The sequence below is a fragment of the Sardina pilchardus genome, chromosome 9 (genome assembly GCF_963854185.1).
Source record: "Sardina pilchardus chromosome 9, fSarPil1.1, whole genome shotgun sequence".
Classification (NCBI taxonomy): domain Eukaryota; kingdom Metazoa; phylum Chordata; class Actinopteri; order Clupeiformes; family Clupeidae; genus Sardina; species Sardina pilchardus.
The window spans coordinates 6,589,969-6,617,499 of NC_085002.1; the positions used below are offsets into that span (position 1 = coordinate 6,589,969).

The 27,531-nt window shown below is 45.6% G+C and overlaps 2 protein-coding genes across 3 annotated transcripts; one reads left to right on the forward strand and one right to left on the reverse strand.

Annotated features, from left to right (window-relative positions):
- Window positions 1–1,177: 1,177 nt before the first annotated feature.
- capzb (capping actin protein of muscle Z-line subunit beta) lies at window positions 1,178–17,589 on the reverse strand. Of its 2 annotated transcripts, XM_062545441.1 has the most exons (10): window positions 17,389–17,589; window positions 11,943–12,032; window positions 9,773–9,894; window positions 9,395–9,508; window positions 8,344–8,485; window positions 7,862–7,978; window positions 5,790–5,855; window positions 4,698–4,774; window positions 3,542–3,643; window positions 1,178–2,808 (listed from the first exon to the last, which is right to left on the reverse strand). In XM_062545441.1, exons 1-9 carry the CDS (start codon window positions 17,389–17,391, stop codon window positions 3,550–3,552), a joined length of 825 nt encoding a protein of 274 aa, XP_062401425.1. In that variant the 5' UTR covers window positions 17,392–17,589; the 3' UTR covers window positions 1,178–2,808; window positions 3,542–3,549. The 2 variants fall into 2 exon arrangements, with proteins under 2 accessions (XP_062401425.1, XP_062401426.1); XM_062545442.1 differs by lacking the exon at window positions 3,542–3,643 and having other exon boundaries at window positions 17,389–17,587.
- A 2,866-nt stretch (window positions 17,590–20,455) lies between these two features.
- micos10 (mitochondrial contact site and cristae organizing system subunit 10) lies at window positions 20,456–25,985 on the forward strand. The gene is made up of 4 exons (XM_062545444.1): window positions 20,456–20,571; window positions 24,455–24,502; window positions 24,980–25,089; window positions 25,743–25,985. The coding sequence occupies exons 1-4, from the start codon at window positions 20,511–20,513 to the stop codon at window positions 25,749–25,751; spliced, it is 228 nt and encodes a 75-aa protein (XP_062401428.1). The 5' UTR covers window positions 20,456–20,510; the 3' UTR covers window positions 25,752–25,985.
- The last annotated feature ends 1,546 nt before the right edge of the window (window positions 25,986–27,531 follow it).

Genomic DNA, 27,531 nt, shown 5'->3' on the forward strand with positions numbered 1-27,531 from the left:
GCAAAAGATTAAGCCAAACAGCCAGAATACGATGCGCATGTGGACGCGATCTGCGATGTCCAGACTCCTGTCCGTCCCTTTGCTGCCCCCTGCTGTCTATATCACGCCATAACTCCCACAGTTCTGGTGTGCAGCAGACAGAGAGCAAGCAAGGCAGAAAGTGAGAACGGTTTCTCACTGTTATGATGTCAGAAGCAAGCAGATCTGTTTGAAAGCCACACACACTTCACAGCCTGTATGATAGGCGTATACAGTGTAGTAGTGTAATAAGAATAGTCGACCACCGAAACCACATTTCATAGGGGAAATCAGGCCTCATGTGTTCGTTTGGCACTCAGCCAGGTTTCAGCGGGCTGACAATCTGGTTACCACCAATACCGACTGTGGTGGCAAAGCGACCACCGACCAGACACAGTAGCCTAGGCCTACTGCATTTTTGATTTGGGATGGGCTATTTATTGAATATATTAATGTTCATTCATTCCTTCATTTACACAGCAAATTTCAATCACTGGTCATCATGCTTCCGATTTTACAATTTAAGTAATGAGAAAACACAATGAGAAATGAAATTCATATGAACATACAGAGTGACCAATGGGCTACATATGAATTATCAGCTATTTATATGGGTTTCATGAAAATGACTAGCTATGTCATTTGTAGGCTACCAAGATATGTTCAGTATGCATTTCTTTAAAAAGCACACAAAGCTTCGCCCTGAATTATGTGTTTTAGGTGTTCCGCATCTTCTGAGGATAGAATAGTGTGCCTTGGCTTTACAAATACAACTTTACAATGTCATTATTTTTTTAAATATATTTTTGCTTTTCATACACAATGCATCCCTCTCTGCCAGCCTGACACAAGGGTTCTCTTGTTCCAGTTCTACAGAACTGAGAACAAATGCACACAGAGTGTGTTGCACAACCCACATTTTATAAGTGTTTCAGTTTATATAACCTAAATAGTGAACTCTGCTTGGTGCTTCCTTCATCTACAATCTTATGTATAGAGAAATGTAAACAATTTATAAAGCAATGGACTAGACGGTTACTATGGACGGTCACATCATACGTTTGTTTACATCATCAACACAGCAGTAGAACCTGTATGTCTATGAGTAGAACTGTCACAACGGGATATTTCCAGTGAGAAAAACTGTGCTCCACACACATTTAGCATTTTACAGTTTTTTATTGTTGCTGGAGGCTCTAATACAACATGAATCAAAGCTTTACAAAAAAAAAAAAAAAAACGAAAAACAACAACAAAAAAAAGAAACAATTTTGACAACATATGATAAATCCACCAGCCCCACACCCAACCCCCACCCAAAAGAACAGACAGCCAAGAAGCTTCTGGACAAGACTCCAAGACAGAAACCAAGACCCCAGACCAGAGAAAAGAGAGAAAAAAAAAGATAGGGACACAAACTGATGTGGTAGTACACAGTAAGAGAGAGAGATGGGGGGAGGGGCTCCTCGCAGAAATGCTCACCATCCACAGTATACTTCACCTCTCCTCCCTCATTTCAGTCAAGCCATGTTTGCAAGGTCATAGGGTCACTTTCAAGGTCAACCTTCTACCCTCCCGCACCCCCAGACCCGACCCCTTGTGCACATGCCCAGTTCGCTCGAACCTCCGTAGACTAGCACCACACACTCACACTGGTATGGGCTAGAGAGAGTTGTAAGGTATACCAACCATCGGTTGCAACAACAATAATAATAATAATAATATTACAAAATAATAATTGTTGAAATGATAATACAAATCTAGCATGACCCTCTTAATAACCTTTGTTACAGTACGTCTTTCTTTAGGAGCAACAGTTATATTCCATACAGATATAGGAGGTTGGGGCTTTATCAGAAATTATACCAGTGGAAAAAACAAAACAAAACAAAATAAAATAACAACAAAACTTTTCCATCTGATGTTGGGAGGCATGTGTGGAATTCGGCTAAGATCGGCAAAGTTGTTACCATTATCATCCTCTCAAGGTGTAGGGGTCTTAAATCTGTGGGCCTTAGTGATGCTACAGAGGTAAGGCTAGTCACACACGCACACATACACACATGTGTGAGTGTCTGCATGTATCTGTCTGTGTGTGTCGGTGTGTGTGTATGTGAGTGTGAGTGTGTGTGTGTGTGAGTGTGTGTGTGAGTGAGAGAGTGTAATTGAGAGCTGAGGGGAGTGCACAAGCCACTCTCATTCCGCAATGTGTTCATTAACCATCATAATACTATCAGAATATTATTAAACTTAACATCAGAGAAAGAGATCGAGAGAGAGAGAGAGAGAGAGAGAGAGAGAGAGAAACAGAGAGAGAAACAGAGATAGAGAGAAACAGTAAGTGATGAATGGCTTCAATGAGAATGATGATGCCTCAACAAAGAAAAACACAAACAAGAAAAAAACAAAACAAAAAAAACAAAGCTAAGCATTTTCTCCTTTTTTTTCTTTTTCCAAGAGTGCAGCACTGAGAGAGGTGGTGAGAGGGACCAACAGAGACGGACAAGAAAACAAACAAAATAACAAAATAACGAAAACAAAAACAAACAGAAATAAGGAGGAGAGTAGCAAGAGTGAGGTGAGGAGATTTGGTGTGAGAGACAGGGAGAGGAGAGAGGAAGACAAAGATGGAGAGAGTGAGAGAGAGAGAGAGAGAGAGAGAGAGAGAGAGAGAGAGAGAGAGAGAGAGGACTACAGCATGTCTAACTTTGCTGCTTGCGTTTGAGCGCCTCCATAAGGTCGTTCCTCAGAGACTCTTGCTTGGACTTATCAGCCAGGGTCTGGACACTCCTGTGAAGACAGACACATAAACAGAATCAACGACAAGTACAAAAAAAGAAGAAATAAACCAAAAGAAAAACATGGGAACGAAATAAGGGTTGGTTGCTTGTTAGGACATGGGCAATGTCACCACACACGTTTCATAACCTTCTCCATCTCATCAGGAGAGCAGGATGGGCTGGGTTAGAATTACACATCGTACACACAACACGCTTGTTCCAAAATACGCTGCGCATTTAACAGCCCACTTCCCCTCAAATGGGAACTTTCACATGCAGTTAACAGCTGTTAGACTCTGACATACAACTCTTATGTTATACTGAATTTCCCAGGGTGCATTGGGGATGCAAGTGTTAAAAGTTCACTCTGGCACACTGCCTATGCACAGTAGCATAAGCAGACTTAACATGTCTGTTTATGCATGCATGCAATCTCTCTCTTACTCTTACACACACACCTTGTTTGTTTCGCTCTCTTAAACACACACACACACACACACACACAGAGATACACACAGAGACACACAGACACCCACAGAGACACAGAGACACACACAGACACACACAGAGACACACAGAGACACACAGAGACACACAGAGACACACAGAGACACACAGAGACACACAGAGACACACAGACACACACAGACACACACACACACACACACACACACACATAAACACACCAACACCCACACATGCGCACAGAGCCTGCACACTGCTGGCCAGAGAGAGCCCTATACCTCCTGCCCTAGTCAATGTAGATCTGGCGCTGGGTGAGGACCTGAGAGAGCTCCCTCTGGAGCTGCCGGTACTTTTGGTTATCAGGCAAAGACTCAATAGATCTGGAGGAGAGGAGGAGTGGAGAAAAGGAGGAGAGAAGGGGAGGAGAGAGAAAAGAAAGAAGAGAGGGAGGGAGTCCAATAAGAGAGGGAATAAAGGAGAGAAGAAAAGAAGGGTGGCAGAGAGGAGGAGGAGGAGGAGGAGAAGAGAGTCAAAAGAAAGAGGGGGAAAAGGAGGAGAAAAGCAAGGAGTGGAGGATGGGAGAGGAGGGGTGAGGGAGAGGGAGAAGGTGAACAAAAAGGCATGTGTGCATGGGGACTAAAAGGTAAAAGCACAGACACCAAAGGGAACAAAATGGAGAGATAACATTGAGCAAGAATGGCAATAATGAATGAGTAAAGGGACAAGAGAAGCAGAGAGGGAGAACACTGAGAGCAGATGAGGGAGGGAGGGAGAGAGAGAGCGAGAGAGAGAGAGAGAGAGAGAGAGAGAGAGAGCAAGAAAGAGAAAGAGAGGCACGCTAAAGGAAGAAAATGGAATCAGGAGATGAAAGCAGAAAGGAGAGGAGAAACGCAACCCAAAACAACACAGGGTGTCACATGACCGAATAAGAACGCAGGGAAAACAAAAGGAGAGTTCAGAGGGAGAGGATCCCCCACAGAGACTACACGACTCAGCCAAAAATCACTCTCTTCTGGCCAAACCATGACGGGAGAGAAAACGACCTCCCCAAAATATGTCACTCTGTAGTAACCTCAAAATCCATCAAGAGCACAAGAATTTTGGCTGTGCAACGTCGAAGCTTAGGAAAACATCTTAAGTCACCGTGGTGTTTTCTACATAGACCTCTCTCCACTGCTCTCCAGTCAGCATGGACCTCTTTATTCTCTGAGCTTATGTTGCTTGTCCACTTCTGAGACAAACCCCTGGTAATGTGGTGACAAACAGATGCTGGCCTTCCAGACAAATGGCCCTTGTGCCGATCTGCTCCGCCATATGTCTGTGGGCGACTGGGGATGATGTAAGAGCCGTAATGATGTAAGAGGAGTCTCTGCGGGCGTGGCGGACAGTTGGCTTTTTTTTTTTTTTTGTGGCGAGTGTGTGGCTCTGCCGTACCTTAGGCCGTTGACGATGTCCTTGGTCTTGCCAAAGTAGATCTCGTTCAGAGTGGAGCGGATCTTATTCTCCATGTCCTGTGTAGTGAGAGAGAGAGAGAGTGAGAGAGTGAGAGAGAGAGAGAGAGAGAGAGAGAGAGAGAGAGAGAGAGAGAGAGAGAGAGTGAGAGAGCAGGGGGTGTGAAAGAGAGAAACAGGAAAGTAAACTGAAACGGTCTGGTCTGATACTAACACAAATATATAAATCGGCCAGGCCACTCTGACCACACACACACACCCACACACACCCACACACACCCACACACACCCACACCACACACACACACACACACACACACACACACACACACACACACACACACACACACACACACACACACACACACACACACACACACACACACCATTCACACGTTAGCAACCCTCTCTAGAGTGTGACAACTCTGTGAAACCAGAGAGGTTAACACACACATCCCACCGCACCGCACCCAGGCCGACCGCACCTCCCCTCCCCTCCCCTCCCCTCCCGCCGCCCCCATGTGTAAAGCTCATAAAGTATGAAACACATGCAGAGCGGCGGCCTTCATTTTTAATTGGAGTCTTGTGTTAACATTTAGGCCAGGACGGGAAGGAGAGGCTGGATGGAGCAGGAGGAGCGGGGGGGTTTACTACTGAGGGGGCAGCGGAACATAAACCACATGCAGGTGTGTGTGTGTGTGTGTGTGTGTATGGAATAATAGCCATGTACATAGAGTGTGTGTGTGTGTGTGTATAAGAGTGGGAATAAAACAGAAAGTGGTGGAGCTGTATGATCGGAGGAGAGGAAGGAAGGGAATTTGAACAAGAGAAAGGGTGTGTGTGTGTGTGTGTGTGTGTGTGTGTGTGTGTGTGTGTGTGTGTGTGTGTGTGTGTGTGTGTGTGTGTGTGTGTATATAATTCTGCGATGACTAGGCAGTGAGAGTGAGTGCTTTTGCGTGACAGAGACATAGACAGCCGAGGAGAGACGTACACAAGAGAGGGAAGAGGGGGAGGCTGCACGCGCTCACAGTGGTTTACGAGAGCACCAGAGACAGCCCAAGACAAACAGGCTCACCTCCACTAGGCGTCCGATGTTGGCGATGTGGGGGGAGGACTCACTGACCGTCTCGTCTTTCTCCATCTGATAAACAACAGGGAGGCGCACAGATGAGTACAGGAGGAAGAGGAGGGAGAGAGGGGGAGAGAGAGGAGAGACAGAGAGAGAGAAAGGGGGAGAGAGAAGGGGGAGGAGAGAGAGAGAGAGAAAGGGGGACAGAGAAGGGGGAGGAGAGCGAGAGAGAGAGAGAGAGAGAGAGAGAGAGAAAATGGACACAACCTGAGGTATAAACTAATCCAAAGCCATGTGTAAGACTAATCACCCTTACCCCACAATCTGCGTTTTGTCTCGATCGAACCACAGCAAATAATGTGAATCCCTGTTCTTACTGCGTTAAGAATGGTCTCTCTTGCTAAAATCCATACAAATGTGACATTTCATTAATAAGCTCAAGGTGCAGACACGTCTTGAATAACCAAACGTATATTCCCACAGACACACCAACGGTATAGAATTTGCGGTCTACTATTTAGGCAAAACAACATTGTTAGCATGCGTCTCATGCCAAATGCCAACTATGCGACGGGGGGGTTGGGTTAAAGGTCGTGACTGAGTTTGGCATTTGTGTTTTGGCCCATCCGTGACACATGCCCACGGGCCACACCAGCTGTGTGTGTGAGAAGTCGTGGAACGGCATCCGAGAAAAACACTTTGCTAGAGAAGGCAAACGCCTGCCATTACCACACGACATGTATGTAAGCTACCCTAGAAGTGTCCTCACTAATAAAAAGAGAGAGAGAGAGAGATAAAAACATCTCTCCCAGATAAGGGGATTAGAGGTTTAAGTACAACAATATCTGTGTAATGCCATTCATGTCACTGTTTTATGGCTCTTTTTTTCTTTAGTAGGTCAGATGGTTTTTAACGGCAGTGGAGCGTTAGAAGCAGATGACCCCGTTTGTGTACCATGATGCAACGGTCATCTATGGTCACTGCATGCCCATATGCCTGAGTGCACTAGCCATTTCAACTTTCGTAAATCTGCTTCAAAAGCAGATTTAAATGGAGTTAAAGATGCACACATAGAGCAACTGCAGCTATGACCCTGACATTATACTCATTACAGTGTACATATTGTTGAGGAATGTGTAATCCAGATGGCTCACGGCAAGCTACGCTGCTACACTCCAGAGCGGAGATCCATCAATCACAATATTCCTTCAGCAAAAAGTCTCCTGAAGGGCAATAGTTGAGGTGAAGAATTTCCTGCCATTGACAAACACAAGCTTTCATTTCAATACGGTAATTTCCTGTGCATTAGCCGCATTGTGTATAAGCCACAGGACAGTGTTTTATGCCAGTTGAAAGAAGCAAAACCATATTAATATCGTATTAACTGCCTCCAGGTATTAACCTCATAGCTGAAGACATTTTGCAAAATCAGCCGCGGCTAATAGTTGGAAAATTACAGTACAGACAACATTTACACGGCCAACACATAAGCTGGTCCTTTAAGTAGAACTCATATTACAATACAGTAAGCGGCTAGCACAGCCAGGCATCTATAAAGCTATGCTATGGGGGCAGAATTTAGGATAGATGTTTTTGCCTTTTAACAGACAGTCATTACAAGTGCTGTGCAACATGAATAGGATCGGTATGAGACAGCATTATGTATGGTTAACTCTCTATTGTGAAGAAACGGTATTAATCCAGCGTCTCCTTTAACCTGAGAAGTACTGCATATTGTTACTGTGGAAATGGTCCTGATTTGTACTGCTTTCAACTTAACTTACTTTTAATGCTATTCTGATGTTAACTACACTTACTGTGAATTGCTATTCTAATGCTATTTGGATAACACCCCACCCCCCACCCCAAGTGATTCCAGGATTCCAATGAATGGAAAAGGTCAGTCTTTTTTCCTCAGAGGATTGGTGTGGTTAATACTTTAAAATCTCTGTTTATTCAATCTCCATGGCTCTGGAAAAGGTTACACAAATTGAATCATCAAATGGAACTTTTGGTGATCAGCGCTGATTGCACAGCTCTGTTTGTGCCTGCAAAAGGAAAGAGTGAGGCTGCCTTACTTGTCTGGTCAGACTGCCCCCCAGGTTCATGGTGCCGGAGCCGGTCTTGGTCGTCTGCAACCACAGCATCACAGTGGAGGTCAGCTTGTAGTGGGCCGTGCGTCCACTGGACTTCTCCTGTGGTCAGAACACGCAAACACACACGGGTACAGTTACAGATACAGAAATCCATACAAGAGATATTCAAAGACATGCAAAGAAGAAACGTGGACACTTTCTCCCCATTAAGTCTGAAGAAGAGCCACGCGGCTCGAAACGTTTACCTGTCTTTAATAAAGTAAATTAAGTGAGAGCAAGTGTGCGGACCTTTTACTCCTTTGTTTTGGATCTTAACTTTTTGGCTCCTGCGCCTTTATTTGGATGTGCACACTGTTTGCAACTTAAACACTTTCTCCCCATTCACATTTTCTGATGTCCATTACAGGTTCTTTCCCTCTCAATCCCTCCTTCCCTCGGCCCACCTCCACGTCTCATTCCCTCACCTGCACCTCCACCACATGGATGGAGTCCCAGCATCCCTTGATTTTCTTGGAGCCGTCTCCGGCCTTCTTGATGAGGATGACCCCGGCGAACCCATGGTCCAGGTCCCAGAGGTACACCGAGGAGACGCCACCCTCAAAGTACCTGGAGCGTTCAAACACAACGTGTGGGGGTTATGCTCAAGGGCCGGAAAAACAAGCTACTGAAGGAGAACGCGGACGCAGTGAGTGTCTGTTCAACACACCAACACACATGGGTGATCGGTGAAGGGTTTGTGCAACACACACATGCATGCATGAATATGTTGAAAAGTTTTAAGGTCTGATGCTTAAACAACTGGTTAATATTGTAAAGCATATTAGGGCGTGTCTCTATACCGTACCACAAACTGGTACCTCAACAGAAGAGTCCCCTAAAACAGTACGGTTCGGTACGCTTATTTAGGTACGCTTTAGAACTTCTCACAATCGAAACACAAATAATTGCGGACCGAACTGAACCGAACTGTACCGTACTGGTCGGTGGAAACGAGACTATAGTGTTGTGTAATCCACCTGTCTATACAACTACCCAACATTGCATTTCCTGGTGTGGTGTGGTGTAGTGTGATGTGGTGTGGTGTAGGGTGGTGTGGTGTGGTATAGTGTGGTATAGTGTGGTGTAGTGTGGTGTGGTGTAGTATAGTGTGGTGTAGTGTGGTGTGGTATAGTGTGGTGGTGTGGTGTGGTGTGGTGTGGTGTGGTGCAGGGTGGTATGGTGTAGGGTGTAGGGTGGTGTGGTGTGGTATAGTGTGGTGTGGTGTGGTGTGGTATAGTGTGGTGATGGGTGGTGTGGTGTGGTGTGGTGTGGTGTAGGGTGTAGGGTGTAGGGTGGTGTGGTGTAGGGTGGTGTGGTGCAGGGTGGTGTGGTGTAGGGTGTAGGGTGTAGGGTGGTGTGGTGTGGTGAAGGGTGGTGTGGTGCAGGGTGGTGTGGTGTAGGGTGGTGTGGGTTACGGTGTAGGGTGGTGTGGTGTGTTCTAGTGTAGGGTGGTATGGGGCAGGGCAGTTCACTTACAGGTCTCTGTACTGGTCAAAGGCATTGTTGGCTTCCACCTCCAGCTTGCGCAGGCGTGCGGAGGGCATGGCACCATCATCAATGGGGGGCTCATACTTATTACTCCAGGGGGATCTGATCCGTGGGGAGGAGAGCAGTTAGTGAGCTGTACACGCACAAACACACTAAACACACACCAGGCCCAGATGGCCATACGTCACAACACGGTGTGTATCCATGCTTGTAGACTGAATGGAACATGCCATCAGAACGCAAAGCTTTTGACACTGAACAAACTAACATCCTCAGCAGTACTGCATGTGTGTAGGCATATCAAGTATAAGACATGGTGAATAGAGTGGGGCAGGGTGTTATTTTGGGTGCAATTCCAGGTCTAACCTGTAGGAGTCACCATCGCGATTGTAGTCACAGAGTAAGTAGTCCTTTCCCACCACCCTGTCTCTGGCAATCTTCAGGGGCTGGTCCACAGAGGAGAGTAGGTCCTCACACAGGCTGGGTACCTATCAACACACACACACACACACACACACACACACACACACACACACACACACACTTTTAACAAGGCACAATGGGCGTGACAGGCTAATGAAAGTAACAAAGTCCAGGAGGTTTCACTCATCAAATACAATAACTGTACAATTTTCTTCACTCAGTATGACCAAAGACTAAAAAAACATCTTCATACAAAGTTAATTAAAACAATACAAATAAACATAACATACATTTAAAACAAATATTCTCACACAATTTTAAGGATGATCTCTCTATATATGACATGTCCTGACCAAATTACTGCTTCAAGGTTAAGCATCAACCAACTGAGGAATGCTACTGAAAGCGGGGCATTCACAGGAAGCCTCTAATGAAAAAAGCTGCCATACCGGGGGTGGGGTGGGGTGGTGTGTGTGTGTGTGTGTGTGTGTGTGTGTGTGTGTGTGAGTGTGTGTGTGCGCGGGGGGGGGTGGACGGGTGGACGGGTGGACGGTGGTGAGCTGGTGGGCAGAGGGAGACGTGACCCTCTTTAATTAAGGCCGCTGATGAAATCAATATGAGGCAAACGAGGGCTTAGGGGTTTGGGTTTCCCATTTCCCCTCCTCTATATAACAGACACCCCCAAGCCCCACAGTGGGGACAAGGAAGGGGTGGAGAGAGAGAGAGAGAGAGAGAGAGAGAGAGAGAGAGAGAGAGAGAGAGAGAGAGAGAGAGAGAGAGAGAGAGAAGGGAGAGAGAGAGAGAGAGAAGGGAGAAAGAGAGAGAGAGAAGGGGAGAAGGGGGGGAAAGAATGCGCTGAGATATGAGCAGGCAAAGAGCCTCGGCGGGACAAAGCAGGACAAATGACTTCTCACAGACTGACATGGAAACCCCTCTTCAGACACACATGCGTGCACGCATACACACACACGCACGCACAAAGGCTGGGCTGTTCTTTCTGTCACACTCACATACACCTGCCAACAGCCACTGGGCTAAGAGACCCAGGGGGAGAGAGAGGGAAAGAAAGAGAGAGAGAGAGAGAGAGAGAGAGAGAGAGAGAGAAGGAAGGGGGGGGGGGGACATGCATAGACAAAGATGTCGGAGATAGAGCATCATGCCAAGGAAGAGAACAAAATGCAACTGACTGCCAATGACTGAAACTGACTGAAACTTACAGCCAATGCAATCAAAAACAGGAAAAGAGCAGAAAGATAAACAGACATATGTTTAGGGAGGGGGGGGGGCAAACCAATAGAACAGTGAACATGCAAAAGACAATAAACAACGTTATCACTAATGGAGGTTACTGATATAGTACGAGCCTCGACAGAGCAAGGGAGAGCCTGCCCTGCCCTTGAGTGGACGAAGGGAGAGAGGGAGGAGGAGGAGGAGGAAGAGGAGGAGGAGGAGGAGGGGAGAGGGGGAACATGAAGCTGGGGACAGGGTCCAGGTGCTCTCCATCAGCAGGCCTGGGCCAGTCTGGCAGGCAGGAAGGCAGGCGAGAGGAGGGCGGGCCAGAGGGTCACCATGCTGAGTGACTGACAGCTCTGCTAATGACCGCTAACAACCGCACAACACAGAGGGAGCCAGGAAACACTGGTGTGATGCTGCTGGTCAAGTGTGTGTGTGTATGTGTGTGTGTGTGTGTGTGTGCCTACTGTACGTATGTGTGTGTGTAGGAATGAGCATGTCTACAGAGGTGTGTAGATATAGGTGTGTGTGTGTACCTATGTGTGTGTGTAGCTATGTGTATGTCTACACAGGTAAGTGTGTGCGTGTGTGTGTGTGTGTGTGAGAGAGAGAGGAGGGAACAGCAGCTATAAGTAGATCCCAAAGTGGTCAAGGTTAAGACAGCACGCGGGGTGAGAACAGCACTTTGATGTGGAGCCGCTCCAGTACCACGCCGGGCTCCCTCGGGTCCACCCAGCGTCCGCCATGTGACAGAGTCACTCATTAGCGCTCGACAGGAGAGTGGACCGGGACCGGGCCAGGGGTTGGCCTGGCTACGCGGTCAGGCCGTTGCAGGGCATCTACCGATTGGCGGAGAGCGCGCGGCGGCCGTGTCACTCACCAGGTCGATGAGGTCGCTGAGATTCTTCTCGATCTGCTGGGGAGGCAAGCGCCTCATCAGGTCCAGGGCACAGTCCAGCTGCTGGTCATTCTGAGAGACAGAGACAGAGAGAAAGAGAGAGAGAGGGAGAGAGAGGGGGAGAGTAAAGGAGAAGGAAAGAGAGTGAGAAACAGATGGAAAGAGAAAGAAACAGAGAGAGAAAGGGGAGAGATGGAAGAGGTAGAGAGGGATGGAAAGAAAGAAGAAGGTAGAGAAGGGGGACCAAAAAAGAATGCATACAGAGGGATGCAGAGGAGGAAGAGAGGGAGGCAGAGGGAGAGCAGAAAGATGGATGGAAACAAGGGGGAGGATGAGAGAAGAGAGAAATAAACAAAACAGTGAACGGCTGTGTTCTGACTACTTAAACAGCTGCAGAAAATACATCAAAACCAATTACCCCCCCCCCCCCCCGCCCTTCTTTCACTCACACACACACACACACACACACACACACACACACACACACACACACACACACACACACACACACACACACACACACACACACACACACACACACACACACACACACACACACACACACACACACACACACACACACACACACACACACACACACACACACACACACACACACACACACACACACACACACACACACACACACACACACACACACACACACACACACACACACACACACACTCCAAAACAGTGACTACACAGAGACAAAAATACATCAAAATACTTCTACTCTAATTCCTTTATACATTCCTTTTGAACAGACAGACAGACAGACACACACACACACACACACACACACACACACACACACACGCACAGAGTACTGTGTCGATAAAATCTACGAGCACTGGTATCCACTTTATTCCTTAACCCAGAAATATTTATCGTTCCGATACTGTTTTCAACTTCCGTTCATTCTGTTTACATGTGCGTTCTCGGTAGCTAACTAGAATGTGCTTCAACTTAGATTTATTTCGAAACGTTGACAATTCTGCCCTCAGCATGGATATACTACATCATATATAACTGATATAAAATAGAAAAGTTTACTTTTATATGCATTATGATAAGTTAAGCACTCGCACACGCACACGCACACTTAACGACGGTATATCCTAGATAATATCGCATTTCTGGGTGCTGCTGTCCCCACAATCGCTCACACCATCAACAAGTTCCGTCACAACCGTTATCGCCATCAAAGTGCAAACGAGTGTGAAGTGGGTGCCGGCGGATTGAGGAAGCACATTTAAAGGCCACCGTCGTTATCGGCCCGCTGCGACACTCAATGGCTCGCGCCGCGCCGGCCCCCTTTCTTTCCAGCGCGCGTGATAGCAGCTGAACTTCCCAGAACGAGAGTGGCCTGAGGCGAGTTAGAGAACAGGAGCGGGGCTTCTTCCCCCTTCCACCCCACCGCCCAGCCCAGCCCAGCACAGCACAGCACACACACAGGCCTCCGTGAGAACAACAGGGCCCACTGTGGTAGAGAATTAAGGAAGTGGCCGACGCCGTCCAGTGGCCAGACGGCTCTGGGCATGTGACACTGAGTGTGGCCCCCCCGGCGGCCTGCTGGGGCTGGGCTGGACTGCGCTGGGGCGACTGGTCACCGACAACAATCCCAGCGGCCGGTGACAGAGAGACCCCCTGTTGCCGTGGCGATCACAGTCGTCTGTGGACGAGTGAGCGGGTGTCTGAGGGAAAAGCCCAAACTGACCTGGGTCAGGTCGATGGAGAGCTTGTGTGTCTGCTGGGTTGTGTTAGGTCGATGGAGAGCTTGTGTGTCTGCTGGGTTGTGTTAGGTCGATGGAGAGCTTGTGTGTCTGCTGGGTTGTGTTAGGTCGATGGAGAGCTTGTGTGTCTGCTGGGTTGTGTTGGAGGTCGATGGCAACAAGGCACACAATCTGATTCTGTCGTTCTTACTACTGACTCACTAGTTAATTATTCATTGTTTTGAAAGAGACTTGGTGTCTGTGGCGAGTTTTTGGAAAACACTTGGATGGAGAACAACATGTTATTTTATTGTGTCAGATCTTGTTCCAATCCAATCCAAAGCTAGCCTTCATGATGGACTATTCCCTGTTCTGCTGTTTTAACTACCGCAGTCACAACAGACCACTCACTTCTATTTACATACCACAGAGACACTGATCACCTCTTCAAATAACTCTTGTTTGAGCTAAGCAAATCCAATCCTATGAGAAACACTGGTGACCACTTCAAGCAAAACAGATGGGGGCAGTCTCCTTTTGACATACCTCTTACAAACCTCTGTAAATGTCTCTGTTTTATAACAAAATAAAACCCATAACACAACAGGCCTACCTATTGCTTGGCACACTATAATGTAAATCCAGTCATTATATTCACAGCGACATCAAAATCAATACATAATTCAGATATCCTGAAAGGTTGACAATGTAGACACAAATCTGTCCACAAATTCCCACACGTCAGTCAAAATGAAACACTGGCAATAGATGAAGCCAACTGTAGCCTGGAGCTATTGGTCTGATTATGTTCACAGTAATTCAGGCCAATGTGGTACTGCAACCATATCCCATTCAACGTTTTCCCAAACTCTTTTTCCCTGGCAGCAATGCCCACCACAGGCCTTGTTCAAACTCAACCTGTCACTCAACTCTTCAAACAGCCTGAGTCATACACGCAGCACCATCCCAAGGGCTTGAAGAACTTCCTGTTCAATCAGAAACACAGCATAAAGTAGTGCTCTAATGTTTGGTACAATCGCTTGAATATTATTTCCACTTTAGTGCAGAGGGTCTCCTCTTCCAGCTTCTCTTCTAACCGCCATAAAGCCGTAACCTTTGGCCCCTTCTGAGGAGGACATTATCTGAGGGCCTGGAGGGAGGATAAGAAGCACCCTATAGCACTTCACAGGACGAATGTTTTACTTCGCTGGGAACTAGAGAACAAGTTGGCCGTCCTAACCTTGAGCCTGGACCGTTGACCAATGTTGGACGAGCAGCATGTGTTTAAGCCAACACTGCTCAAGTGAAAATCAATCAAACTCAATATAACTTAACATTTGAAAATATCCACTGACACATAATCACAACAGGTCATATTTCACATTAAAAAATTGTTTAAAACTCGAAGTAGACATCTGGTGAAGGCCCTTCAGCTGAAGGATGGGAGGGTCGGATGTTCAGCTGCAGACTTCGCTCCCACAGGGCACGTCTCTCACATAAGAATGTAAAGCCTTGCACTCAGGGCTCCATACGTGCGCGGGGGCCAAGGCAGGGCCAGCCACAACACGAAACTACAGCCTGGGAACAGGAGTGGAGGGGAGAGGGACGTCTCCGCTGAGGCAACCCTAACCTGACTGAACAAATCGAACATTTACAACATTCCAGTCCTTGCAGCGAAAAGTCTTTATATAGCCTTCATCCAAAACAATACCAGTTAACAGGAATTTGGCAGCAGGTCGTTAACTATTAGATTTCTAAGGACATCATTCTAATTTTGCTGGGAAAAAGGACAAATGCAGCCTTTATAAGCTTCCTGATGTGCAATGCCTAGAGGGCTAGAGACATCAGCCGCCTCTGCTGTCGTTGACCTATATATATAAAATCAATGCCTTTACAATCATGTAAAACAAATTGTTAATCAATGTGATGCAGACACATCACAACATATATGATTCAAGTCTACAAACGATAAGCTGAACATCTCCAAGTTGCTAGGATGTTACAAACAAAACATTTTTGGGAATGAACTATAATTGTTGCAAATGTAATCACTGGACTAGACGCGCACAAATGGACTGTAACTCAATCCATGTGTACTCCATCACTAGAATGGAATGAAGAATAAGCCATTCACTTACACAGCTCTCTGTGTATCTGTCTCTATACATCCTCTGTTGATAAATGTAAACGATTCATTCAGCCTGCATCTAGTGAGCTAGTAAGAGTAATCAAATTGACCATCATCCATCTTGATTTTGAGCTACAAAAAAACGTGAAGAAACCACCAACATTCCAGCACGCACAGAATCCATCAAATCCACATCGTGTAAATACGAGCACCCTTTACAAGCAGAGCACACAAACAATACACGCAGGAGCTCCAGCTGCCAAAAACAGGGCCGTCTTCCACTTCCAACACCTCCCTGGAGTTTCCCCATTTATAAACCGTTCTGAAATCTACCATTACCGGTGAGGTCGTATTTAGACTGTGCACAGCAGACACCTGCACTCCCTGACACTGTTTACAGATAGCCCAGCCAACACCAGGGCAGCTGGGCCAGAGAGGGTCAGGGTGCAGGCAGGCAGGCCCAGCAGATGAATGAGTTTGGGGTAAGTGTGAGGAGAGTGGCTGCAGAGTCGAACCACCTGTTCTCCTCTGTAAAGTAATCAGAACGTTGTAGCCTTGCAACCCTAAGAGGGGTTCCCCTCCTCCCCTTCCTGGCTTTTACAGGACCTTGCTGCTTTTAAAGGGAATGTTTACCATGTTCACATGTTCAGATGTAACTAAGCTTTAAAAGCTTCTTTGGTGAAGTTGAACTACTACAAAGGGATTAGTATATTCGTTCCTCTCCTATTGCAGGCAGCCCCCCACTTCTACTGGGATGTCACTGCCACTACCCGACACCTAGGAGGATTACATTATCAACTTCTGCAGAGATGACCATGCACAAATTTTAACCTCCACTGGTGTGATTTGCAGGTCTGCGACCACTTTCATCAGTACAGTTCAAAGAGATACAATAGATAGTGTGATGATCAAAAAGACGGTCATGTCAGTCAATTTAAACAGGCTTCCTAATTTACCTACAAACCTCTCATACGCCAGTGTTACATCACATAGTTTCATGTTCTGGACAAAAAGGTAAGTGTGCAGAGTGACATAACTGCAATGAACAACTAGATAAAAAAACCGTTTGATCACAAAAAGCTTGTTTAATGGCTCGTTGCACTCTAAAGGGGTGGGAATGGGCGGAGCAGACCGGTTTTGGCGACAGGCAAACCAGCGCTTGTAACTATTTTAAACACGGGGTACAGGTTTGCCGAAGGAGGGGTGTTGGTATCACGACCCGAGCAGGTCCTAAGAGTCAACTCTGCAAATTCATAACATCCTGGGACAAGCTAACGCACTTCGTCCACTACTGTTAAAATTAGCCTGCTAGCTATGCTTGCAAGCTAACTACCTAGCTAATGTTAACATTAGCCATTTAACAATGCTTTAGTGAGTCGGTTAACTTCCTACTTGTTCGACTAACTTACAACGTGCTTGCAAGTTCTACGATGGTTCGCAGATTTGATGCTGTATTTAGGTGACACCGCAGAGTTGCAACGTAGCCCTCATCCTATAAAAGGACAGCGGCTAATATTCCTTAGCACCCCCACCAAAAACTGGCTATAACCATCTCCATTTCTTCCAGCCCAGCTCCGTGGCTTACCATGTCTTCGGCTCTCGATGATGATCTCACAAGGGAAATAAACGTTCACTGGTGTCTCGCAGCTGTCGAATTATTGTGCTCGCTCGACTCGGTGTATTATTTAGTTATTATTTTTGCCCCTCCCGATGTTATTTCTCTTCAGCTCCCTTGCGGAACCCAGCCCTGTCAGCGAATTCACTTCCTCAACCGGGGGTACAGGAAGGGGCACAGGGAAAACAAGCGGCGCTTGCATATCCGGGTCACCATACCCAGTCTCTGAGCTGACCAATCAGAGAGAGGTAAGTAAGGCATGGCCAAGTATGGAAAGATAGGAGGAGTAACAATGTGACTAGACATACAGTACGAACAGAACGGCAGGGGGTGACAGGGCAGGGTTGACGTTAAATCTCAGTAAGATGTTTATGAGTAGTTTGAGTGCAGGTCGTTGACAGATGCAATTAGATGACTGTCACCAGATTGTAATCAGTCTACTGAATAGTGTAATAATACCATAGGCTACAACTTCCAGACAAAAATCAGCTTCTAGGCCTTCACTGCATGCTTTTTTTTAAATAAATGAAATTGTTAATTGTGAAAACGTAGCTTGAATAGTGCATTTTTGCCTAATAATTTGAACTTGTAAAAGTTACAGTAGGCCATTTATTTGAATGACTAGATTACTAGATGGAGGCATAATTAGACTGTAGTAGGCCTAGGCATATAGTGCGTGTTGCGGGAGTTATTTCCGCGCATAATTGCCACACTCCACAGACGTTCACACAAGCCTGTAGGCTAGGTTTAATTTCATTCGTCCATAAAGGCATCTACATGCAGTCAAAATCATCCCGGTCTTCTTAAAGGCTAATTTGTGGTTGCGTTTTATTAGTAGCCTGTAAGTTAATGCAGTAGACCCTCTTAGGACAGAATTTAGGCTATCTGATGGTCAGCAAGAAGAGTTACTACTTTGTTACATTGTTACTCGGCTAGCCTTCTTTGTTTTTAACTCTTGTAATATGTTTTCTGTTACACAATCAATGTTCCCGCGGTGGACCCACCACATTATTAAGTTTTCAAATCACAAAAAAATACAGCCATAACAATGTAAAAATAGTCTACTTAGCATATGTTAACTTTAGCTCAATTACCAATCATATAGACATAATTATAATTTATGTTATAGTTATGGCTATTTGTCAGAGACATGAAAACAATAGCCTACAATAATTAATTTAACAGTGAACAATTTTCAAAAGAGTTGGTCAGACTACAGTAGGGACTAAATAAACAATAACTAATGTCAATTCAAGCAATAATCTAATGAAAATAAACAATTAATATAAAGGAGAATAATAAACAATAAAGTCATTCAATCAACCATAACAATAGGCATGGTAAGGCTACATTAAGGGGAATATCAATAACAATAACAATGTCGATTCAATCAATGGCCTAATGGAAAACTATATATAAATACTATATTACACAAACCATAACCCATAAGAAGCGCTTATAGACTAATATAAGTGCATGTTGAACAGATATGCATTAAGGCCCCTCTTGAAAGATCCCAAACTATTTCTGAAACGGAGAGTATAGGGGTATTCCAATTATGTGGTTAAGTGACAAACCTGGGTAAGTTAACTCAGAGTAAGTGGGAAACCTCCTACAATAACAGCCCTATGGCATTGTTTTGTTCTATTAGGAGGTTTACCACCTGGTGTGTCACTAAACCATGTACTTGGAATATCCCCCTGGGCAACCCATTCCACCAATATGGAACCACTGATTAAAAGAGTCTTGAATTTAGCCTAGCATAAATAGCTGGTCGACACAACAGACGCTCATCAGAAGACCATAGTGGGCGTTTGGGAATGTACATGTCAAATATCGCAAAGCCATTGAAGTTCGATAGGGTTGCCAAAGAGCGCCATTTAGTCAAAAGGACCATTGCAATACCCAGCCTAAATATAAGGTTTCAATTGGGCTTGTAAAATTGCAATTGAGTTTAGTTTTTATAAATCAAAGTTAAATATACTATTTTAACATCAGAGAACACAGTACAATACTCGATTCATCCACTCTATGTCCTCTTTGAAATGTTACAATGTAACTTATTGTGGGGGAATAGCAGGTGCAGAAAGACAACATTCCCACACATAGACACCTTCATTCAGACACACACACACACACACACATACACACACATATAGACACAGACAGACACACACAGAGACAAAAAATAAAATAAAAAAATGAATATAGGCCTACTTTAGATAGATTTAGCCTAATGGCTCTTATTGTCTCATCTTATTCATTTTTTCTCTCCCCAGCACTTGATTTTCTTGTATCAACAGCAAATGTTTGTAGACATCAATGTAACAAGTATAGGCCTAAACAATGTTATTCAAAATACCACACTACCTACATGGAAAAGCTAGGCTGGCCATCAGCCAGAACTGTCAGAAACCAGTGTAATTTGGAATTAACCCTAGGCCCACATCAAACAACCAACCTGCCAAGTACCTTAACTGCGTGTGTGTAGCCTACCTAGGCAAATTGACACGGTTTTAAAGAGAAAGGAAGTGCACCAAATATATATATATTTGTAGTAGTAGTAGTCCAAGCAAGCAACTTCTTTAAAGCATCTCCGCATTATTTTTCAAGTTTAATGCATAAAAACATAAATCAGAAGAAGGCTTGTTTCTGCAGGAATTAAACATAACCTTCTACTAGACCTGTCTCCATACAAAATGATGGATCAATGCCTAGATATAGACACTCAGAGAAATGAATAGGTCTTCTGGTAGTCCATAGACCCTGGAGAGCAAATATTGTCTGTATATGGCCTACATTTTATGACAGGGAATAATCTGCCTTACAGCAACCATTGAAAGTTGACTCTCAGAGTAGACTACCCTTTGTCTATGGTCTTGTCTCTGCCCTTTAAAAAAAAATAGAAGGCTGAAACAAGACTTATTGTCAATGATAACGATAAAAGTACAATTATAAGGCCTGCTGTAACATGATTTTTCGCACCAGCTTCGTATTGCTTTAAGAATGACGTTTGGCTTCCACATGACCAGTAGCTCTTTTTTTTCTCGCGATATTTGAAACACTGCGCTCAATCGGTCGGCAGCTTCATCATGGAGGAAGAGTACGGACGTAAATGGGACCGGTGTCTTGCTGACAGCGCTGTCAAAATCGGTAATTAAAGAAAAGAAGCACGCTACGTTTAATTAAGGAATGCCATCCTGAAAGTGATGAACTGCGACATCATACGGTAGATTTACTGTCTAATCACCGACAGGCCGCTCCCGGAGAGGTCATCGTAGCATTAGGCTATTAGATGTAGCTCACTGCCCTGTTATTGCTATGTTTATGCAGCAGATCACCGGACAATATAAAACGTGATGATGAAAACAGTTGATTCAGATGGGGTTCGTGACTTGGGCTGGACTGTAATGAGCTTCCCTTGGTGGTTAGGGGCAGTGTCCTCACCACAGTCCTTCAAAATGTCAACATGTGGCCAGGTGGCATTAATGCTCACGGTCATGTGTGTTGGATTGGCAACCCTGTTACATCTTTGAGTGATCAGCTGACCGTGAAACAAATCAAGCCTTGATTCTGGTGGAACTATATAAAGATGCAGTCCTAGAAATCCCATAGTAGTTCTGAGGCAGAGTGCCCAGTTGACACATCATTTTATCACACCAAGTCGGTAATGAGCTTTTCTCAATCAATGCAAAGGAAGTGGATGCAGTGCACTGTCCAGATTTCAATGAGACATTTTAGGAAAGTATCAGGAAAAGCAAACTGTAGGAACCACTGATATTTTGTTCAAGAATTGTCTCACAAAAGTGTGCACATTACTCTCAAATATAAAAAAATATGTAATTTAAAATTGTAGACATGATAGTAGGCCTACTTTGTCTCCTGAAATGTTGAAGCAAGAGTTGCATGTTTTTCTGGTTTATAATCTCGCATAACCTCTGGCTCTTCTTACGTAGGCCATTAGGCCTATATTGCTTATTCTTTTATCAACATGTTTTTTTCCCTCTATATGTTTGCATCCCTATATTCTATGTAAAGCCCCCTATAGGCAATTACAGACAGCTAAACATTTATCTCTCACTGAAAATTTACCACTCAAACACCACCACCAGATGGCAAATTGGTAATATCTAGGAGTCTTCGCTGAACCCCAAAGAAACACGAGTGCTCCTGTGACGTCATGAAGTACCAGTTCATGCTGGCCCATAAATATTTCTGTTTTTAACGCATGTTTTGATTGGAGGCATTCCTTCAGAACAAGGCCGTCACGCCGTTTTGCCAGTGTGGGCATGTCTCTCTATAATTGGTGGGTGTAACAGAATTGTGTGTGCATGAATACACACCAAGCAGATGACGGGCTGTCCATTTGAGTAATTTTCTAGCTCTTCCTGCCTTGAAGAATTGTGGTGATTAATTAGGTGTAATTTTACTGACAGATTATTAGTTTGATTTGATTAATAATCCATTTATTTTTACATTCAAAAGTATTTCTGCACGGCTGCGATAAGAGTTTTTCATGAGCTGAAATGGTCGGAGTTTTCACTGAATTTGTCATGAGCACATTGCAAAGTTAATAGGCTTTGATATGACGGGCTATGTGGACACGTTCTATAAGCGATTACTACATATTATGTAGTCATTTGATGTTGTGTGTGTTTCCCTAGCGTTAGACTACGTCATTGTTGATCTTGGTCCATGACTATGCTCTGAAATTCCATTTGTTAATCGCTATCAGAGCCAGCATGTTTCCTTTCGTGCTTTCCCTCCATTATAAAGACTTCGAATGTGGGCAAACTTTGCTCGATTTGCTGTCATCTTTTGCATCGTTTTGATTTGTTCCAAATGTCTGCTGATTCCTTTTTTTAATGCCTCCACATGCCATCACTTTCAAAGGGTCATAGCATAGCTGCGGCCTCCATAACCTCCATGAGACCTTGGACATTAAAGGGCCAGATCTGACATGATTCATTTGAAGGGGGAATCGACCGTGGATCTTCACAGAAGAGTGCAGAGGCAGAGGCAGAGGAGGAGGAGGAGGGGGGAAGGACAGGAAAGGATGGGGCACAGAAAGAGAGGCGGAGGGTGGGCCAGTGTGCATAAATATTGTGAGGGCGGCTCAAGACAATCCTGATTGTTGTGCAGCCGCAGGCACATTTGGCAGACAGGATTGCTGGGGCTCGGTTGCCGCTGCTGCCACTTTCTTTGCCGTTCCCTGGATGGGGGGAGAGAGAGAGAGAGAGAGAGAGAGGGGGATTGAGAGGAGGAGAGAGGAACAGAGAGAAAGAGAGAGCGAGAGAGTGGTTTGGAAGCGAGTGAAGAGCAGAGGGAGGGACAGAGGGATGTTCTGCTCAAGCTTTTACTAGAAAACTCAGACTGCAGTTGTGCAAGAGAGACAGTGGGGGAGATTGGGTCGGGGAGAGGGGGGGGCGGCTGCTGCTTCATGGAACAGGCCATGATTTGCAGGGCCCCCTCCTGAAGTAATGAAGACAAGTTGGGTGTTTTTATTTTATTTTTTCCCCCTCTTCGCGGTCGTGCTCGACATTTGTCGGTTGTGTAATGGTAAGCAGAGTGCAGTGTTTTGGCAGCCAAGCGATGGCTACGCCACATGCCTCTGAATCAAATTAAAAGGCTGAGAAACGAGTGGTGGGGGGGGGGGAGCAAGAATGGACGAGAAGGGCTGCTGGAGAAGAGGAAAATGGAAGAGAGGAGGACGGAAGAGAGGAAGAAAATGAAATGGGGGGGGGGTTTGAGGGTAGAAGAGAGGCGCATAGAATGGAAAGGAGAGCGAAAGGAAAGAGAATGCCAGAGGAGAGAAAGCAGGAGAGGATGAGAGGGCTTTGGGTGAGAGTGGAGTGAAGGAGAAGTGGGGGAGAAAGAGAGGAGAGGGAAAACAGGGGGAACGGGATGTACAGTAGAGGTACAGGAGAAGAGCGTGAGAGTAAGGGGAGTCAGAGAGCGAAGAGAGAAAAGAAAGGGTGGCGGAGAGATGGAGTGCGTTTGTTTGTGTGTGTTGCTGCTGCTCTGCTGTTGCTGGCTGGCGTGGAGCGGAGCTGGGTGGGGCGAGGCTGCCCGAAGTGCAGCGCAGCACAGCACAGCACAGCACAGCACAGCGCAGCACAGTGAGGTGAAGCTGAGAACACAAACACATTCCTGTCCCACAATCCTCGGCTCCTCGGCTGCTCTGCTGTCCAGAGCATATCCCCCTCTCACTTGGGCCCCTGCCTGGGTCTGATCACACACACACACACACACACACACACACACACACACACACACACACACACCACACACACACCACACCACACCACACCACACCACATACACACATACACACATACACACACACACACACACACACACACACACACACTGCTTTGCTGTCATCTTACCTATTCTCATCTCTCCATGGTTTCCTTTGTTCCTCTGTGTTTATGTAAATTCTTCCCTCAAATGAACTCTCTTGGGATTTGGTCTTTTTGTCTGTCTGTCCAGTTGTATCACTGTGTTCCAGTATGTCTACACCCCCTGCCCATTTTCTTGTCCCTAAAGTTTGTTGTTGTGAGCCGTTCTTCCCTCTGTTTGTTGTCAGTGTTTATGCCCCCCCGCCCCTTCTGTTTAATGGATGTCGTCTGGTGGGCAGGTGCTGTTTACCACTTTGAGGGGCAGAGGTCACATTAACTTCCCCCACCCACCTTGTGTTATTGGCACACATGTACTTCCTCTAATGTTGGACACACTATACGTGTGTGTGTGTGTGTGTGTGTGTGTGTGTGTGTGTGTGTGTGTGTGTGTGTGTGTGTGTGTGTGTGTGTGTGTGTGTGTGTGTGTGTGTGTGTGTGTGTGTGTGTGTGTGTGTCTGTGTGTGTGTGTCTGTGTGTCTGTGTTAGGATGAAAAAGGTGTCTGCTAAATGTAATGTAATGTTAGAGAGAGGAGGACTGTTGCTCATTTCCCATAGTATTGTAGACTGTAATTTGTTTTGTTTTTGGAGTATCCCCACTAACTTTCTTTCCATTTTTCTCTCTCCTCCCCCCACAGCGGCTGGTCTTGGAGTTGGCATAGTTCTCTCCGTCACGCTATTCAAACGTGAGTTGCACACCACCACACCCGTCACCTTGAGCGACACAAACTATTTTCATTTTTCCGCTTAATAGCCACAGCATGTTGTGGATGTACTATTAAAAGTTTTGGCTCTGAAATGACACCCGAACAGCTATATTTTCAATAATTTATTTAGCAGATACTTTGGTCCAATGCACCTTACAGTATTGTGTGGATGGGTATGCTCATCAGTAGGAGTGCTCCATTAATATCAACCCCGGAACATTGATGTTGTTGGCTTGATATTTCAGTTTAGCCCTAACATTGCCACACAACTTTATCTTGTACACCTTTGTGCAAATGAACTGAAATCAAATGAAGGAGAAATTAATGTGCAGTGTACCAGAAATGCAATTGCAGTTTTGAATGGTCTGCATGTAGCATGTACGTGTGTAAGTACGCGTGGCTTTGTTTTGGACATTTGTACATTTGTTTACCTGTTGTTTGTTTGTTTATGTGTAGGCCGCACATGGCCAGTGGCGTTTAGTGCAGGAATGGGACTGGGCATGGCCTACTCCAACTGCCAGCAGGACTTCAGGTCACCGTACCTGCTGCATGGACACATGGTTAAGGTGGGTATACTTCAGGTCACCGTACCTGCTGCATGGACACATGGTTAAGGTGGGTATACTCGGGGAAATGGCCTAGTGGCCCAGGGGAGAATTCAATATTGCCCATCGCATATCAGTACCACACGGAGCCTCAGCGTTTTGTCATAGGATAGTACTTATTGTGATGGATCATTGTGGGTTCATATGGCATGTAGGGTTGTAGGAAAATATCGAGCACACTTGAGTTTCGCAATATTAGGTTTATTGAGGATTGAGATCAGTGCAGTTGCAGATCCCACTGTTCTGATTGTATCAAAAGTTACTCTTTTACTCTGATTTCATGCATGTGGTGGCCTGTGGTTTATATCAGTTTTCTTGAAAATAGATTTATTAAAACATAACGTTGGGCGTAGTGTCGCAATATATTGGAATACATGTAATCAGGGCCTTTGTGTCATGATGCATATCACACTGCTTGATGCTGAACAGTACACAGCCCTAATTGCACAGAATCAGTGTTGTGCCAGTACTGCCTTCAGGGATGAATGTACTGTATGGGGGGGAGGGGGCAGGGGTGCTGTGGTTGAAAATGGTGGCCTTGGCCTCCTTCTCTCCTCTCTTTCTTGCACTCTTCTTCCTCTCAAGTGTTGCTCTGCCCTTCCTCTCTCTTGCAGGACCAGTAGAGGAGCATGGGACGTGCTGGTCTGGGAGGAGTTGCTGTCTTTGCTGTCATCCGTCATGCTGTTCGTTAACGTTTGCTTGGCGTTCTTTTGTTTGCTACCTCCACATGTTCCTGTTCCTGGTCACCGTTGTAATCGCTGCGTCTGGAAAGAATGTTGTTTATTTAATCGCACCATAATGAAAATAATTATAGTAAAGGCATTTAAAATAAAAAACAGACAAACATCAAAAAAAAAGGCTCGGGTTTGTGCGTCTGGATTTTGTGTTGAGCGATTGAGGCTGCTTTTTAAAGCTGTCCACATAATTCAGTTTTGACTGCGAGTCCTTTGGCGTAGCTCTCGTGGTATGCACATCCGTGAGGGCGAGAGGAAGAGAATGAGTGTTTTTGTGTGTTAATGAGTAGGAGAGTTTGTCTCCTGCTGTTTTGGAATGGGAGCCAGGTTCAGCACCTGCAGCCCTAAAGGAAAGGGATGAAGGGAGAGAGAGAATGAGAGGGAGGGAGGGAGAGAGAGAGATGGAAGAAGAGAAAGAAAAAAATATGAGAGTGTGGGAGTAAGAGAGGGAAAAGCATGAAAAATAACAGCAGAATAAGTTGAGTTTAAGTGCAAAATCAATAGGTGAACACTGAACAGCATATTAAATTGAGAGAGTGCAGAGTTTGACCAGGAATAGGAGATCTGCTTGTTTTCCAGGGCTGGAGTAGTTTCAGCATTAAAGGATAATTGCATAGAGGAGAGAGCAGTTAATCATGTACTAATGAGTGTTATTTCCCATAATTGTCCTCAAATATGCTGAAATGGACGCTCTCAAATCAAGATGTCGTCCGACCACAGAGCAGGGCAGAACTGCCAAGCGGTGATTTCATCAGCAGCTGCTGGGCAATCCACACATACGCAGAACCAGACCTGCACAGCGGGGAGAAGATAATCAGAGGCAGCACTCCACGTGGAATGACGGCGACGTTCTGCTCTCTCTCTCTCTCTCTCTCTCTCTCTCTCTCTCTCTCTCTCTCTCTCTCTCTCTCTCTCTCTCTCTCTCTCACCTCTCTCTCTTTCTCTCTCTCTCTCTCTCTCTCTCTCTCTCTCTCTCTTCTTCCATACCCTGACCCGTACACAAATGGGCTGAGCTTAAGAGCACTGAGCATACCTGGTGGAACAGAGTGCCACGAAACGATTGGCTGTGTCCCTTTTTTTTTTTTTTTTTTTGGAGAGCAGACTCCCTGCGAGCTTTTGTGACTGTGAGATATGGCTGCCCTGGACTGGTTTTGTTGGGTGCCATCATTTATGGTAAGTGAGAGTGTGTATGCATGTGTGTGGAGGGAGATCATAAGCCCTGTGTTTGTCCAGCCCCCTGGTGCAGCAGAATGCTTGGAATGTTCTAGAATGCCAGCTCTGGACAGGGGCTCAACAGTTATTACTAACAGGTGAGTCCGGCCCAGTGCAAAAAATCTCACTCTCTGGTACACAGACAGATACCGAACAAAAGCATGCATATATGCACAGATGCACCAACCCACAAACCACAAAATCCCACCAGAGCTGAATTTTGATCATAGCTGCTTGCTCTCAAAGTCACTGATGCATTCATTTTCTATGTGGGCAGACATGTTCGCACTTTTACAAAAATGCCTCAGCCGTTTTGTCTTCTCTTGTCAATCAAGGCATTTGTCTGCAAGTGAAGTGGAAGAGGTGGCTTTGGGTGGAGGTTATTGTGGATGGAATCCAAGCTGCACACCTGCGGGTAGAGTGAGTGCAGAAGCCAAGCGCGAGTCATGGGGTATGG

Excerpts from the sequence above, each read along its gene's own strand:
- micos10 (XM_062545444.1), top strand. The coding sequence starts at position 20,511 with ATGGAGGAAGAGTACGGACGTAAATGGGACCGGTGTCTTGCTGACAGC. Across the intron at positions 20,572-24,454 it reads TGACAGCGCTGTCAAAATCG|CGGCTGGTCTTGGAGTTGGC; the intron begins GTAATTAAAGAA and ends CTCCCCCCACAG. Across the intron at positions 24,503-24,979 it reads CTCCGTCACGCTATTCAAAC|GCCGCACATGGCCAGTGGCG; the intron begins GTGAGTTGCACA and ends GTTTATGTGTAG.
- capzb (XM_062545441.1), bottom strand. Across the intron at positions 9,509-9,772 it reads CGCGATGGTGACTCCTACAG|ATCCCCCTGGAGTAATAAGT; the intron begins GTTAGACCTGGA and ends CCCACGGATCAG. Across the intron at positions 4,775-5,789 it reads ACATCGGACGCCTAGTGGAG|GACATGGAGAATAAGATCCG; the intron begins GTGAGCCTGTTT and ends CTCACTACACAG.